This window comes from Coturnix japonica, chromosome 21, assembly GCF_054131305.1.
Source record: "Coturnix japonica strain WE chromosome 21, WE-NBRP24, whole genome shotgun sequence".
Classification (NCBI taxonomy): Eukaryota; Metazoa; Chordata; class Aves; order Galliformes; family Phasianidae; genus Coturnix; species Coturnix japonica.
This window is the reverse complement of record NC_140683.1, coordinates 4,694,720-4,709,265: the sequence shown is the minus strand read 5'-3', so window position 1 is coordinate 4,709,265 and position 14,546 is coordinate 4,694,720. Positions and strand designations below refer to the sequence as shown.

Genomic DNA, 14,546 nt, shown 5'->3' with positions numbered 1-14,546 from the left:
TGTAGAAATTGTTTCCCAGCATTGTGGTTTTGATGTTAAAATTGAGATAGGGAAGGACTAAATGAGAGTTGTTCTGTGGCACAGCTTGCTGTGAGCCCATGTGTTGTTTCCAACCCCAGCTCCATAACAAACTTCAGGTTGCTCAAATGAAGCTGTACTTACTTATTAGAGTGAGGCATTGTGTATGTTCCGCACTTAGTGCTAACGTGAGCCTGAGGTGTTTGGCCAGATAAAGGCCAAGCACTGCAATAATCCACTGTAGAGGAAGGGCAGGTTGTGGCTTTTCTTGTCTTTGAAGTCCTTAATGCTCACCTACTAAGGAAGGTTTTGCAGTACCATAATAACTGCCTGCAGTTACTGGTTGACACCAGCAGTGTGAACATGTTTCCAGGGCTGAAGTAAGCAAACCCTGGTGTTCTCTGCTCCTCTCCCTCATCTCAGTGAGGTTTGTAATAAAAATATTTTCAAGAAAGCTGTTGTGTTTGGCAAACATTCGAGTAGTTAAACATTTGGTTTCTTTAACAGGGCAGATTTATACACACAGATTATTACCAAGGTGAACTTTACAGGGATGAAAAATTCTGCAGTTATTTTGTTTCTTCTCCTTTGTCCAGGCTTATGGCTTTCTGCTTGGTCCAAAGATAGGATAGCAGCAGGGCAGGCTCTCTCCCTGGCAGCGTACTGCATCTTCAATGTGGGCTTGTTTTGTGCCCACATTACATAGATTTCCACGAGTGCTATTAGAGATGGCTTCTGGAGTTTATGATGTGGATTGATAATTAGAACCAATGGTAGATGCTTGTATTGCAGTGAAGCTGAGAAGGTGTAGCTTCTGCTTTGTGTTCTGCAGCTTAGCAGACATCCAGGCAGCACTAAATAATTCTGTGAGCGGATACTGATACCAATGAAATCCTACTCAGAATCTGAATGAGCCCCATTCTGTGTACCGCCATGCTTTGGCTCTCTTTCCATGTGAAACCAGTTCTTCACTCATCCAGAAGTAAAATAAGATCTGGCTGGTATCCACATCTCCAGTTCAAGGGATAAGACAAATTTGTTCAGATTACAATTTGATAAAGAAAAACACAGCAATCGGGTAATCATCTCTGAGCCAGGTGTTTGTCAGTGAGATAGTGAAGAAACGATCCCTACCCTAAAATGCTTCATGAGAAATGATGCAGGTTTATTTTTGAGTGCTTTGTTTCTTATGCAAACAGGCAGTACAGATATCTCCCTGCTGGGCTCCCTGTGGTGGGAGCACTTCAGATTATGTGCTGCTGAGGGTTGGGAGGCATGAGACTGCTCTGCTTCCTTAAGTGCTGGAGATAGCAAAACTGGGCATCTCTGCTCTGCAAGTACTGCATGCAGCTAAGCAGCACAGTGTAAAATGAGCATGGAATCAGCATCCAGCCTGGTCAATCTCTGGCAGTTTCTAGTAGGACAAGCTGCATTTGTGAATGCCCTTTACCTCTGACAGCTCTGATCATTGCCTGCGTACCATCATTCTGAAGGTGCTGTTAAACCACTGAAAGCTGTCAAAAGACAAAACGTTCATTAAAAACTGACGGCTGCAAAACGTGCCTGGAAGTTGATGCTGATGTTTTCCTGGGGGTAACTGCTGAGAAAGCACGATAGGAGAAACAGAAGGTGAGTGCGAGCTCTTGGAAGTGGCTTCCTTTTGTATTCAGGATGGTACTGAAGACCTTAAAGTAGGCAAAAAGAATAAAAAAGGACGTGGTTTAAGTGTTTCTGATTTGCTCTGGTAGGTTTTGTTAAAGTCAACTGCAGCTGTTTATTTTTGGTAGCTGTAGTTTAGCAAAAGGGATGTTTTCATGTTGATTTTCTGGATTCCATGGCACACGCGTGTAAAAATACAAGTTTTAATGAATGGAGGTTTCTTCACACCTGAGTACTGTTATAGGTCGTGAAAGTAAAGCATTGCAAAAGGTGCTCCTAGAAACTGGGGCTGGGCCAGATGGGTGTTTTGTTCAAGCAGAGCCTTGGCACATTGGGCAGTGACAGCAGTGAGAGCTGGGGCACATCTCGGGGTTGAAGGCTGGTGCAGGTGGGGGAGCAGCGCTGTCATATTAAGGTTGAGCTGTAGGTGTTGGGGAGAGATCTCAGCAGCAGTTCTTGTGATGGGAGCTGGGTGTAGGCCAGAGCATCGTGCTCTCACCAGACCTTGAAAGGAGCCCTTTTGGATTTGTGCAAATGCAATTTCCTGCTTTTATGGGATTTTTTTGTTATTTTTTTCTGCAGTTTATTTTCTATCTTCTGAACTTTGGAGTCCTTAAGCTAATTTAATTGAACGCAGCACCAAACTAAAATCTGGTCAGCCCTAAAAGAGCAGGTAATGTGTGTAAATCAGGGTTGGCATGGTCTGGGTTTTGCATTATGACAAAGGCAACGTGCTCAGGTCCTTCTGAGCAGCAGTGGAGTGCGTTGCTGCAATGGGGAAGGGCTGAGTTTGGGATCTTTCCTCAGTCATTAGCGATGGAGGCTCTAGTTCAATGTTAAATGGCTGTTAAATGGAATTACCTTTCAGCAGCCTTGGATTTCTAGGTCAGGTTGACTAATATTAAGGAGATTAGAAATGCTTGAATTTGCTGTCTGTTCACTCACAAATGGGCAGCTCTGTCAACCAATAGTGCTGATGTGGTGCCCGTGAGGTTTTGTTGTTCCTGTTCCCAATGTCTTCAGTATTAAATACATGCTGACTGCATATATCTGTGTAACACAGCAGTCAATGCCATGTAAAGGAAAATAAGCTTCTTAATCCTCAAAAACTTCCAAAATCTTTCAGTTTTGATAAATAGTGGCAGTATTGTGTGACCAAGCGTGAGTAGCTGCTAGGGACATTATTATAGCAGTGGTTTACTGTGTATTCTTATTGAAGTGAGATGTACTTCTAGCTCTTATACTTGATAAGATCCTGTCAGCATCTCTTCTTTATATGAACATTAAGTGCTCTGCAGCATATGAACGTAGTGTGGCTTATTTTGCAGTTCTGAGATGTTACGGGTTATGGTTTTTTGAATGGAGAAATGTGTTTATTCTGGAAATGAGGTGAATGAAAGTGAACACGCTGCCAGATCAGTGATCCTTTCAGCTGGAGATGTGCTTATTGCAATGAACGGCTGAGGTGACTTCAGGGGGAGATCTTCACAGTGAGATCACATTCTGTGTTTGAGCATGATACGATATTTGGCTTCTTGTAAGAAAACACAGGTGAGGCCGGCAAGCACTGCTGGTGTGGAGGCTCCTGTTCTCACTGCTGGGCTCCAGTCTAATGGCTGAATATGGGTACAAGGATTTATTTTGGGATGTATCTAATTTTAACTTGCCTTGCAGCCCTAAATAATACCAAGGAAATCTTGCTCACAAGAACTTTTCCTTCCACTTTGGGCTGTTAGAATTGGCCTGGAGCATTAGAACTGTTAGCACTGACAGTGCTCCAGCTAGCAGTGCATGATTTGAAATGATAGAATTGCTGCCAGCTGTGTAGCTTTGCTGATTAGCAGCAAATGTGCAGGTCTTGGAGCTGGTGGGAACTGGTGGGGGAGAAGCACAGTGCAAGCACAAACCCTTCTGCTCCGCTGCCTGCAAATTACACTCTTACTGATGCACTTGTTGCAACATCTTTGTTTCAGATAATGTCCCCGAGGAGCTGAAGGACCCGTTCTACATAGACCAGTATGAGCAGGAGCACATCAAGCCTCCCGTCATCAAACTGCTGCTGTCCAGTGAACTGTACTGCCGCGTCTGCAGCCTGATCCTCAAGGGTGACCAGGTGGCAGCGCTGCAGGGTCACCAGTCTGTGATCCAGGCACTGTCTCGAAAGGGGATTTACGTCATGGAGAGCGATGACACACCTGTGTCTGAATCTGATCTGGGCTGCGCACCAATCAAAATGGTTAGCTTAATTAAATTCACCTAATGATCTTTTTATTTAACGCTATTTAGAATAGTGGAAGGAAGGGATTTTCACTTCTAGGCCGCTAACCTCGGGAATTTTTCGTTGTAAATACAGTTAGAATATACAGAGGTTTTTTTCCTAAAGGATTTTGGTTTTCAGTATTCGTTTTGCTCTTCTTTTAGAGTTCTCATATGGCAATGATTGATTCCCTTATGATGGCCTACACTGTAGAAATGATCAGCATTGAAAAGGTAGTTGCCAGCGTGAAGCGTTTCTCTACATTCAGTGCCTCAAAAGAACTGCCCTATGACCTGGAGGATGCAATGGTTTTCTGGATTAACAAGGTGAAGTTTGCTTCGAGAGAAGTGTCTGTTCCTTATTCACTTTTTACAAGGCTTCTGATAAGTGTGTTTTGTCCATCTTTTTTAACTGCACCTTTCTGTCATCTTTTCTACTTCAGTTAAAGAACTGCTTTTGATTATTGTGTTACTTATTCTGCCAGATTATTTTTTGTTACTTGAGGTTAACATATATTTGGAGGTATTTTAATATCTTTTCTGTGCTTTGCCCTTTTAGGTGAACCTTAAAATGAGAGAGATAACAGAGAAAGAGATTAAATTAAAACAGCAATTAATGGAAAGTCCGGGACATCAGAAGGTAAAAACAATTTTGTCTTCAGTCATAACTCTCTGCATTAGTGATTAATGGCTATAAAAATCTCAATGTTTTCTTTGTCAGATAAATGTGAGGCATCCAGTCCTCAAAACTCCTGAGATTTTGTGCATGCCATTTGTTTGTGTTTCTTGGTGCCCTTCCTTTCCTTTCAATCCCTGTAGGATCTTTTGACTTTCCTTTTAGTTGGACTAAAGTAACTTCTTTTAGCTTAATAATTTCAGTCAAATTCACTTAGCTTTCCCAGAACAAAATATATAGTATATATTTTGAAAGCTTTTGGGAGCATATTCATTTTGCATGAATTTATTGTCCGATTTCAATTTAGAAGCTTATTCCAGTTCTGCCTAATGAGAGTACTTTTAGTATTCATATTTTATATGCTTGTGACTTTTTTCTACTTCTTCCCCTGAATATATATCACAATGCACTACCATTGCAAAAATGTGGTACACTTTCATTGCTAGAGAATGTAAAATAGGCTTTGGGTTTTTTTTGCAAACGTAACACACCAGCTATCAGTGCTCCCAATTAATGGCTTAATAAAGCCTCTAGAAAAGTGCTCTTTCCTCTAGTTGGCATTGCTGTGCAAAGGGGATAAAATTATAACAAAGCACTGTTGTTTGATCTCCACGTTGTGGCGAAGGTTTTATGTGCTTTATGTAAAATCATATCTATTGATGATGAGGGACCTGAGAGCTGTTCAGTTCACAAGTTGTTGTCTGGTCCAAAGAATCCCATGTCCCTAATTTGACCTACTGACTTTGGGGCCTCTTTTTTAATGTAAACTTCTAGCCTACAAACCCTCTGAATATGAAAGTGTTTCTTGCTGAAGTGCATTTAAGTATTACTGCTTATAACTTGCATTGCTGATGTTCCTTTCCTATTCCTACATTCCTTTCCTTGCTTCCTGAGCAGTCTCCTTCCAAATGGTATTGGAAATTAGTACCTGTAAGTGATTTACTTTTACGCCAGTTGTCATCCACAAACTCATGGCTTTTTCAGTTTCTTGGGATTGTTTGCTTCCATTTACAATGCTTCTTAGGCATTCTTTGACAAAAGCTAACAAACCCTCTGCGTAAGCTTTTCCAGTCATCAGGCTTAATTTTCATAACATGATTTCTGCATACTGTACAGCATATAGCATAATCACTTTACAGCACTTCAAAACTGCTCCCACAGTGCAGGAGTGAGGAGTAAGGAGTAGCAGCAGAAAGCCAGGAGATTAGCAGTGGTTGAAATGGTTACACTCTCTATTTATATTGTAAATAGGCAATTGATGGCAGCACTAAGGTGATACCAAAGCTGGTCAGTTTAAATGGTTGCTTGATCTTTGAATCCATTGTTAAGATATGTAGATATCCATACTAGTTCAATATATGGTGCTCTTGCATTCCCATGGTTGGTAAATCCAACCCAGAACGCTGTTATTCATCAAGATGAGGTCAGAAGATTTGACAAACCAGTTTGGACCTATGGCTGTGAAGAGTGGAATTATATGGTAAATTAAACTGAAGGTGGCATAATGGGAGGGGAAGACAGTATTTTTATTTTAGGGGAAGTGTGGAAATGGTAATAAAAATGTGTAGGTTTTGGCTTTATATAAAGTGGAATTGATGTTGCTTGCTTTTAGTTGAGCTTCCTGGTTTTATCTGAACTTGCAGAGGTTCTCATTTGTTCCTGAGTTTCTCTTGGCCTCGGTACTCTTTGTTCTCCATTTTGCTGGATCTGGTGCTTCTCGTTTTCTGTCTGGGAGAATGAGAGCTGTTGTCTCAGTTGCAGATTCCCAAGAGTGGAGCAGCTGGAGAAGGCAGCCGTGCTCTGGCTATTGCCTGTCCCACAGTCTGCCTTTCCACATGGAGCTCCACCTCTCCCTCCTTGCTCTTAATACTTGAAGTAGCATTTGACAGCTCTGCCTGTGGCAGCAGGGTTGAAACGTGGTGATCCTTGAGGTCTTTTCCAGCCCGAGCTGTTCTATGATTCTCTCATCTTGGGTTTGTTTCAACCAAATGGGCCGCACTGAAAACTTTAAGTATCTGAAATAAAGAGAATGGGAGAAGGGACCTGCAGGCTGATAAAATCTGTGCCAGAGCCCTGGCTGCCAGCCTCATTTAATGACTTGTGGCAGTGTCACGAAGTACTGACCTGGAGTTTGTCTCTCGTGTTTTGTGTGCTCAAAGGGCCCCATCTGTATCAGAGGCCTACATTTGATAGAATTGATCAGAAGCTGCATAGCTTTACATTATATTTAGAGACTAAGTGAGAGCAGAAGAAACAGATACAGTATTGACCGTGGTTGGTTTAAATTCCATTTAAATTCCTTTCCTGTTGGAAAAGAAATATGTTTCTATTTTAAATAGAGGAGCAACTAAAATACAAGACGAGATTCCTGACGTTTCTTTTAATTTGTTTACTTCAACTAAGTGGATAAACGATGAACCTTTTAAGCTAACCAGATCACCTTAGTGTGCACACTTGTTTTATCAGACTTAATGACCACATTTCCAGTGCATAATGGATGTTGCTAATGCATTTGATTTGTTTCGTGTTTGAATAACCACCGTCCTATATCTTGCTATTTCTTTTTGTGTAAGCCTGATCTGATGCATGCCATATCGCACTGCATGCTGGAACCAGTGGAATATGCTCGTGTGGTACAGTATGATTCACATTCCATTACATATTTGTGGAGTGCTCCAGGCTGGGGAAAAAAAGACCATTTGCATTTGGGAAATTAGCAATAGCATGTAGACATTGCTTTTAGAAGTACTTACCTTTGTCAGAGAAACTTAACGTGCTGCATTTAATATTTGTTCAAAATAAGTGGAATTGTTCCTTATTGTTAAATTCTTATTATTAAATTGCATACGAGCAACCTTCTTTCTTTTGAATATAATTTTTCTCAGCCTGTGCCATCCTAAGCTGACATGAGTGAGTGTGTGTGTGTGCGTGCGCAGAGAGCTTGTCCAGGTTATCTTGGAAAGTTTATGATACCACTGATGAAATAAACCTGTCTTCTGCTCATTGAAGATGTTCTCTGTATAGCAATGTGCTAAGTCAGCACATGGATCAAGGATGTTCATGAGATGTTAAGTGGTGTTAACGTACTGGTGTAAAAGGAATCTTTTCCATCACTGTAAGATACTTCTCTTGGGCTCGTAGTGTGTTTGCTTTTGCTTGCTGGATCGTTTTGCTTCTGGGACTTGGATATAGCCCTCCAGTCCAGCACATGGATTGTTAGTGAACATCTGTGCTAAAACCTTTCTTGCAAAAATTGCTAGAAGCTCTACCAAGACTTGTTCTTTAGATACTCATCAACTAAGCTCAGAATCATGTGAGTGTCCAGGAGTAACCAGTAGAAGTTTGATGTTGATGTGTAGTGAAATCGAGGATAATTGTGCCATTGATTTCAGACTTTTCTCCTCCCCTTGCAGAGCATTTTTGAGAAATGGCACATTTTTTCTTTGCATATTACTATTGTACACTGTCTTGCCTGGCATACAGTGCTCTGAATCTCTCCAAGAAACCTTTGCTCTCTGGTGATATGGTGGCAAGTCTGCATGTGGGTCACACATGAGAAATCACTAGTTCATCTTAATTTTTTTCCCCCAGAGCTTTAAGTGTGTACTCGTAAGTTGTTTGTTTCTCTTTCTTTGGGTCTGCTGCATTCGTGCACCTGCGTGGAAGAATTTTGACTTAAATTAGTTTGCATTAAGTTAAAATGAGTCTATGAAGCTAGGAATTCAACGTGAATTGCTTCCAGATACGAGGAGAATGTTTAAAAAGGAAGCACTGTATTATTCTGAATTGGCTTCTGTGGAGAGGAGAATATAACCTTATACATTGTTTTTGATGTAAAGTAGAATGCTATGAAGGATCCACCATAAAGAGCTTTCAGTACTTAACTACAGCTCCTGAGATCCTTGGCATCACATGAACACCAGTTTTCTTTTTTCAGGTGCGTTACCGAAGGGACCATCTGTCAAGCAGGCAATTACCTTACTTTCCTTTGCTGGAGGATTTGATGAAGGATGGTAGCGACGGTGCTGCTCTGTTAGCTGTGATACACTACTATTGTCCAGAGCAAATGAAGCTAGATGGTATGTAGAAAAGTTTCTTGATAAATATTCTGAAGCATTTGTAAGTTGAACTAGAAATGAATTATCAAAGGAAAAAGCAGCAGATGTAATAGGAGGTGATCTGGTTTTTTAATAGATCTAGGTGATATGATGTTGTCTTTTAATATTACCAAGCTTGGTCTAATTAAACCTTAAAAAGAAATAAACACGCCTTACTGTTGGCTCACAGTTCTTGTGGTGTTTGGCGGATCTTTACAACTTGAACTGCAAACCCTGTGTTGTTTACAAATCTGGTTTTAGTTGCTTTTGTTCTTTGTTTTTGGGTATTGTTTGTAGCCTGTTTACCTTTTTGTGTGACTATGAAAATCATATATGGTTCATAAAGCAAGCACCAAATTGATACTCGGTTGTGTGTGCTTTTCCTATCCTCTGGTATTTAACAGGTAGAGAGATGATGCACTGTTAGCCATTTAGTATGAAGTGATGCTTTATAAGCCCTTTGGAGTTCCTGCACATGGTATTCCTGTTAGCTGTGGATGGAGGTTTAACTCATTTGTGTGGTGCCATAACTTGTCTTTCTTACCTTTCTAGATATTTGTTTGAAGGAGGTGACATCAATCGCTGACAGCCTTTATAATATTCAACTCTTGAGAGAATTCTCAAATGAATATCTAAACAAATGCTTTTATCTCACGCTGGAGGACATGTTGTATGCTCCTTTGGTTTTAAAGGTAAGGAACATAATGAAGGCTACAGTTCTAAACAACACCTGGGTAAATCATTAGCAGTTATTTTGTTACTGTGAGGAGCATTTTTTCTTTTCTAGCCCAACGTCATGGTATTCATTGCAGAACTCTTCTGGTGGTTTGAGAATGTCAAACCAGACTTTGTACAACCAAGAGATGTTCAGGAAATAAAAGATGGTAAGTCTTCTATGCTTCACAAATATTGGTCAGTTATTTCAGAATATTTATATCAGAATGAAAAACTGTTACACATTGCTGTTTGCTTTGGAGCTCGTTTTCTACCCAAGCTTTCTGCTTGCTGCAATGTTCTTTGAAAGGAGCAAAAATGGAAGGCAGGTTAGTCCTAAATCCAGTTGTGGATTGGATTCTAACTTTGGAATTTACTTCCTTTCCAATAAAGCCACCGGAATATATGCTTATTAAATACAGGTTTTTACTATTACTACTACATTTCAGTTTTGTGTCCTGAAATTGTCACTTTGAAACTTCCTTTTCTGTTTTATTATTTTAATGGTTATTTCTAACATTAACACAGTTTTTAATATATACACAGTTAAAACAGTGTTGCAGCAGAAGAGCAGCCGCCCACCTGTTCCTATCTCCAATGCAACTAAGAGAAGTTTCATGGCTAGTCCTGCTAGTGCAAATCCAGCAGACATGCAGCCCTCAGCTCAGGCAGGCACTGAAGCTTGCAGTAGGTACTACCTGCACCCTGAAGAGCCTGACTACCTGTAAGTCTGTTTTCATGTTGTTTAGATTAATCTTCTACTGTATGCTTCCATTTGGATTACATAGGAAATTCCGCTTCTAGCTGTTCTGATTTTGCTTCAGGTTTTCTACACATAGCTTGAATGCAGTCAATGTGTAAAATATTCTGAAGTTCAAAGAAATACTTGGCACTGTTATGTTTGATCTTTGGCAAATTCCAGTAAGCCTCAACACGAAATGTCACTGTTGTGTTATAGAAGTTCTTCTAATTTCTATTTTGAAGATATTGTGAAATGTGAAAACTATCCAAGCATCTGATCTTTGCTGACCGTGTTCTTTAAATGTTGGTATGAAAAACCTTAACTATGATTCAATGTATGAGGAAGTCAGTGATGAGGTTTTTCAGCTGAACTAAGTGTGAGGGCTATAAGGAAGTTAATTCAGTCTTTGCTTTGTCGCAACTGTACTGTTGCAAAAGCTACATTTTAAAGTCACTGTATTTAGAAACAAAAACACTTTAATTTCAGATAGGAGTTTACTTTTCTATTGTTTTGTGTAAAAACCTTAATTTTTCTTTAAGTTCTTTACTATTGATCTTGTGTATTAGGGGAGGATGGGTGCAACTATTACTATTGTAACTTCTCTGCTCTATAACTTTCTTCTGTTGTTATAGGGGAAAAAAAAAATAATTCTTCTATTAATTAATTCTTTCTGCTCTGATTTTTCTGAATTAGTGGCAAAGGAGGAAGCCCAGCCTTTAGCCCTTCCCATCCACTGCTCCCTTTGAGACAGAAACAACAAAAATCTTTACAGGGCGAAGACAGCCCTGGTAAGTCTACTTTGAATTTTACATACATTTCAAAAGACAATGCCTGTCACTGTCAGTACAATGATTAATGAAAAAATACACGTGCTAAGTGGTTGGAGGTGGCTGAATCGCCATCCCTGGATGTGTTTAAGAGCTGTTTGGATGTAGTGCTCAGGGATATGATGTAGCAGAGGGTTTTTGGAGTTAGGGTACTGTGGTTAGGCTGCGGTTGGACTTGATGATCTTCAAGGTCTTTTCCAACCTGGGTAATTCTATGAATCTATATGCCTATACATATTTATGTATGCAGTGCCATTTTTTCAGTGTATTTCACCAGGCTTTTGTTTACTTTAATATTTCAGCAAATTTGTTTTCTGCTGCCATCTCTTGGCGAAATAATGTATTATATTTGCTATTAAAGGCGATGAAACTCCTCGCTTAAAGATTGGTTCTAAAACATATTTTAAAAAATATTGTAGGTAATCATCGGCATCGTTCTAATTCTCTGACTCGTGTTGATGGGCAGCCACGAGGTTCAGTTCTTGCATGGCCAGAGAAGAAACCCAGGTAACGTGTGCTTTTAGGTTTTACAGTACTATTTAATGGAAGGATACTCCATATTGTGAGAGATGTCCTTGTAGTAATATGGTATCGCTTCCTAAGAAATGGACAGTGTTGCTTAACTTCGTTTTCTTTAATTAAATTTAAAAAATAAGCGTTTTCAGGGATGATTGATTTTACTGTTGCAGTTGAGCATACTTTAAATTTGATTTGCAGTAGGCACTATTGAGAATTTAAGTATCTGAGGTTGCTGTCTTACTGTTGGTGGTCATTCTTGCTGCAGGCTGCCTTTTCCAAATGGAACAGAAATGTTGGCTTTATGTATTATGGTCCTTAAGTCAGCAAATCATAACTTTTTGTACTTTCTCTTCAGTGAACTGTTCTTATCTTTTCTAGGCCTCTGTCTCAGCCAACACCATTTGCTCTTCATCATTCTGCCAGTACTGATGTGGACCCTGGGTCTGGTGATAGCATTAGTCTGGCTAGATCAATCAGCAAAGACAGCCTTGCTTCAAACATTGTTAACGTAACTCCAAAAAACCAGCCCCATCCTCCATCAGTGAAAACTAATGGGAAGAGCTTGCTGAACAACGTTGAAATTGAAGATGAAGATGAAGAGCTTATTGCAATAATCAGATCTGAGGAAAGGCCAAACCGTGGTGACATGGAATTGCAGAATGCAGCAGCCAGGGTACCCAGCATAGCTGCAGCTGCGTGGTCTCCAAAAATAAACAGCGAGACTTCAGAAAGCAAACCAGACAGTTTCTACCTGGAGCCTTTAATGCCTGCAGTTCTAAAGCCAGCAAAGGAAAAACAAATCATAAATAAAGAGGATGAATGTGGGGAGGGGAAACAAAGGAGTTTTATAACAAAGAGATTAAATGAGGGACACTTGCCTTTGATGCGCAAGAAAACAAGTAGCAGTCATGGTGACCATGATCTCAGTAGGACTTTTACTCCAATTTCTAGTTCTGATTTCACTCCAGTTACTGAGTCCAGTGCTGCAGACTCGGTAGCGCTGATGGAGGCAGGGTTAGAAGCCTCCAGACCTTTGGCGAGTAGCAGTTTAGATCCTTCTGTTCAGGATCAACCCACTGGGGGATTTTTTCTTCATGCTGCTAAATCTGATGATGACATAGCAAGTAAAGTCAATGTAACTTATGTGAAAAATCTCAGTTTACATGTTCCAGACACTACATGGACTATGGTGAGACAGGACTCTGATTCTGATCTCTTAGACATAGAGGACACTGAACAGGACTTGGTAGTCTTAGATGACCATCCTATAGTTGCTAAATACATAGGTGAGGAAGAATCTGCAAAGCTGCAAGAAGATATGAAGGTGAAAGAACATGAAGATAAAGATGATGCAAGTGGGCGTTCCAGCCCATGTTTGAGTACCATTTCCCAGGTTAGCAGTGTGTCAGTGGCCAGTGGGAGCGTCCGCATGACCAATTTTGCAGAACGAAAACTTCAGAGGCTTAATAGCTATGAAACTAAGTCCAGCACAAGTAGTTCGCAAAAGACCACACCAGATGGATCAGAAAGCTGCCCAGCTCCACTGACCACATGGAAACAGAAACGAGAGCAAAGCCCCAACAGACCAAATAAAGATAATGTTAACCTTTTAGCTTCTGAATTGGTGCAGCTTCATATGCAGTTGGAAGAGAAACGAAGAGCAATAGAAGCTCAGAAGAAGAAGATGGAAGCCTTATCAGCAAGGCAGCGACTAAAATTGGGCAAGGCAGCTTTCTTGCACGTTGTTAAGAAAGGGAAATCTCCCGATGTTCCGCAACCGCTTAAACCTGAGCATTTTCCAAAAGAATACCCTCGGCACAATGGTGAAGACTTAGATGAAGTTTCTTTGAGTTCTAAGTCTGAAGAGTATTTTGTGAAGGATGAGGAAAGAGAAGATGTAATTAGTGATTCTCAGGAGGTAACAAAAGTAAAAATGCAAGAAAGCCTTGCTTTCGTTGAGCAACATAAACCAAAAGATGCTGCTGCTATACATGAATTGGAAAAAAGTAAAATTATTTCTGCGGCCCTTCTAGAAGACAACGTTACAGAAGTAGATATTAATGAATGTGACCTCTCTATTGAAAAGCTTAATGAAACAATCAGCACGCTTCAGCAGGCTATATTAAAGATTTCTCAGCAACAGGAATTGCTTATGAAATCTCCGTCAGTGCCATCACCAGGAACCAGAAGTAACTCTCAGGACCAAAAGGTAAAAGCATCGATCCATTTTGTTGAGCCCTTGTCACCAACTGGAATGAACAGCCTTCGTAAACCTCCTCGATTTGGTCAAGGCAGGAGTCCTCGGTCAGGAAGACCAGCTGATTTGAAAGTCCCTAAAGACAGGCAACAAAACTCAGCACGCGTGAAAACCCCAACACAAAGTCTAGAAACCTTACCGCATTTAAGACCGTTTCCATCCAACAGCTTGTCAAAGACGCCAACAGAAATAGGCTCTGAAAATAGCCCTGATCTGGGAAGCGGTTCTCAAGAAAAGTGTTTCTTTGATACCTATAGACTTCATGATGAGAGTAATCAGCGGGCACTTGTTCTCTCCTCCTCAAAAGATGCAAATATCATTTCTGAGATGAGCAAAGAGGTGAATAACAGCTTCAAAGAAATAGGGTTGAATTCTTCTGATGGCTCAGGAAAGGAAAATGTCCCAATGGATGAGCCATTGAGGAGCAAGGCTAATCTCATTGAAGTAGATTTGTCTGACTTAAAAGCTCCAGATGAAGGAGAATCTGAGAACCAGGATAGCTCTGCGGATATAATTAGCGAAGGTGATCAGAAGTCTGGTGTGGGGTTTTTTTTCAAGGTAAATATGTTACCGTTATGTATTTAGTCATTGTTCTGCTTTTGTCTAGCATTAAGAACTTGTTTTTGCCAACTTTGTGTTCTGACATTACAATGCTTTCTTTATCCATTTCTGTTTTAAAAATCTCCTGGTCTTGACTTCAGTAAATTTGTCCTCTGATTTTGTGTACTATGGTGCGTATTTAGTGACATAAAGGCTTTTGTTAACACTGGGGTTATCTGTT

At 40.3% G+C, this 14,546-nt stretch overlaps 1 protein-coding gene across 8 annotated transcripts in view; it reads left to right on the top strand.

Moving 5' to 3' along the window:
* CAMSAP1 (calmodulin regulated spectrin associated protein 1) overlaps positions 1–14,546 on the top strand; it is a 28,343-nt gene that overhangs the window by 9,655 nt on the left and 4,142 nt on the right. For 3 of the 8 annotated variants that reach the window (XM_015878857.3, XM_015878858.3, XM_085521151.1), the window contains exons 3-13: positions 3,651–3,913; positions 4,099–4,260; positions 4,493–4,573; positions 5,507–5,539; positions 8,547–8,688; positions 9,259–9,398; positions 9,494–9,590; positions 9,967–10,144; positions 10,856–10,950; positions 11,409–11,496; positions 11,887–14,323. In XM_015878857.3, the coding sequence (XP_015734343.2) occupies positions 3,651–3,913; positions 4,099–4,260; positions 4,493–4,573; positions 5,507–5,539; positions 8,547–8,688; positions 9,259–9,398; positions 9,494–9,590; positions 9,967–10,144; positions 10,856–10,950; positions 11,409–11,496; positions 11,887–14,323 (3,716 nt within the window). Of the gene's footprint in view, positions 1–3,650; positions 3,914–4,098; positions 4,261–4,492; positions 4,574–5,506; positions 5,540–7,182; positions 7,243–8,546; positions 8,689–9,258; positions 9,399–9,493; positions 9,591–9,966; positions 10,145–10,855; positions 10,951–11,408; positions 11,497–11,886; positions 14,324–14,546 lie in introns of all 8 variants that reach the window. The other 5 variants (XM_015878859.3, XM_085521154.1, XM_085521153.1 and 2 more) reach the window with 2 other exon arrangements.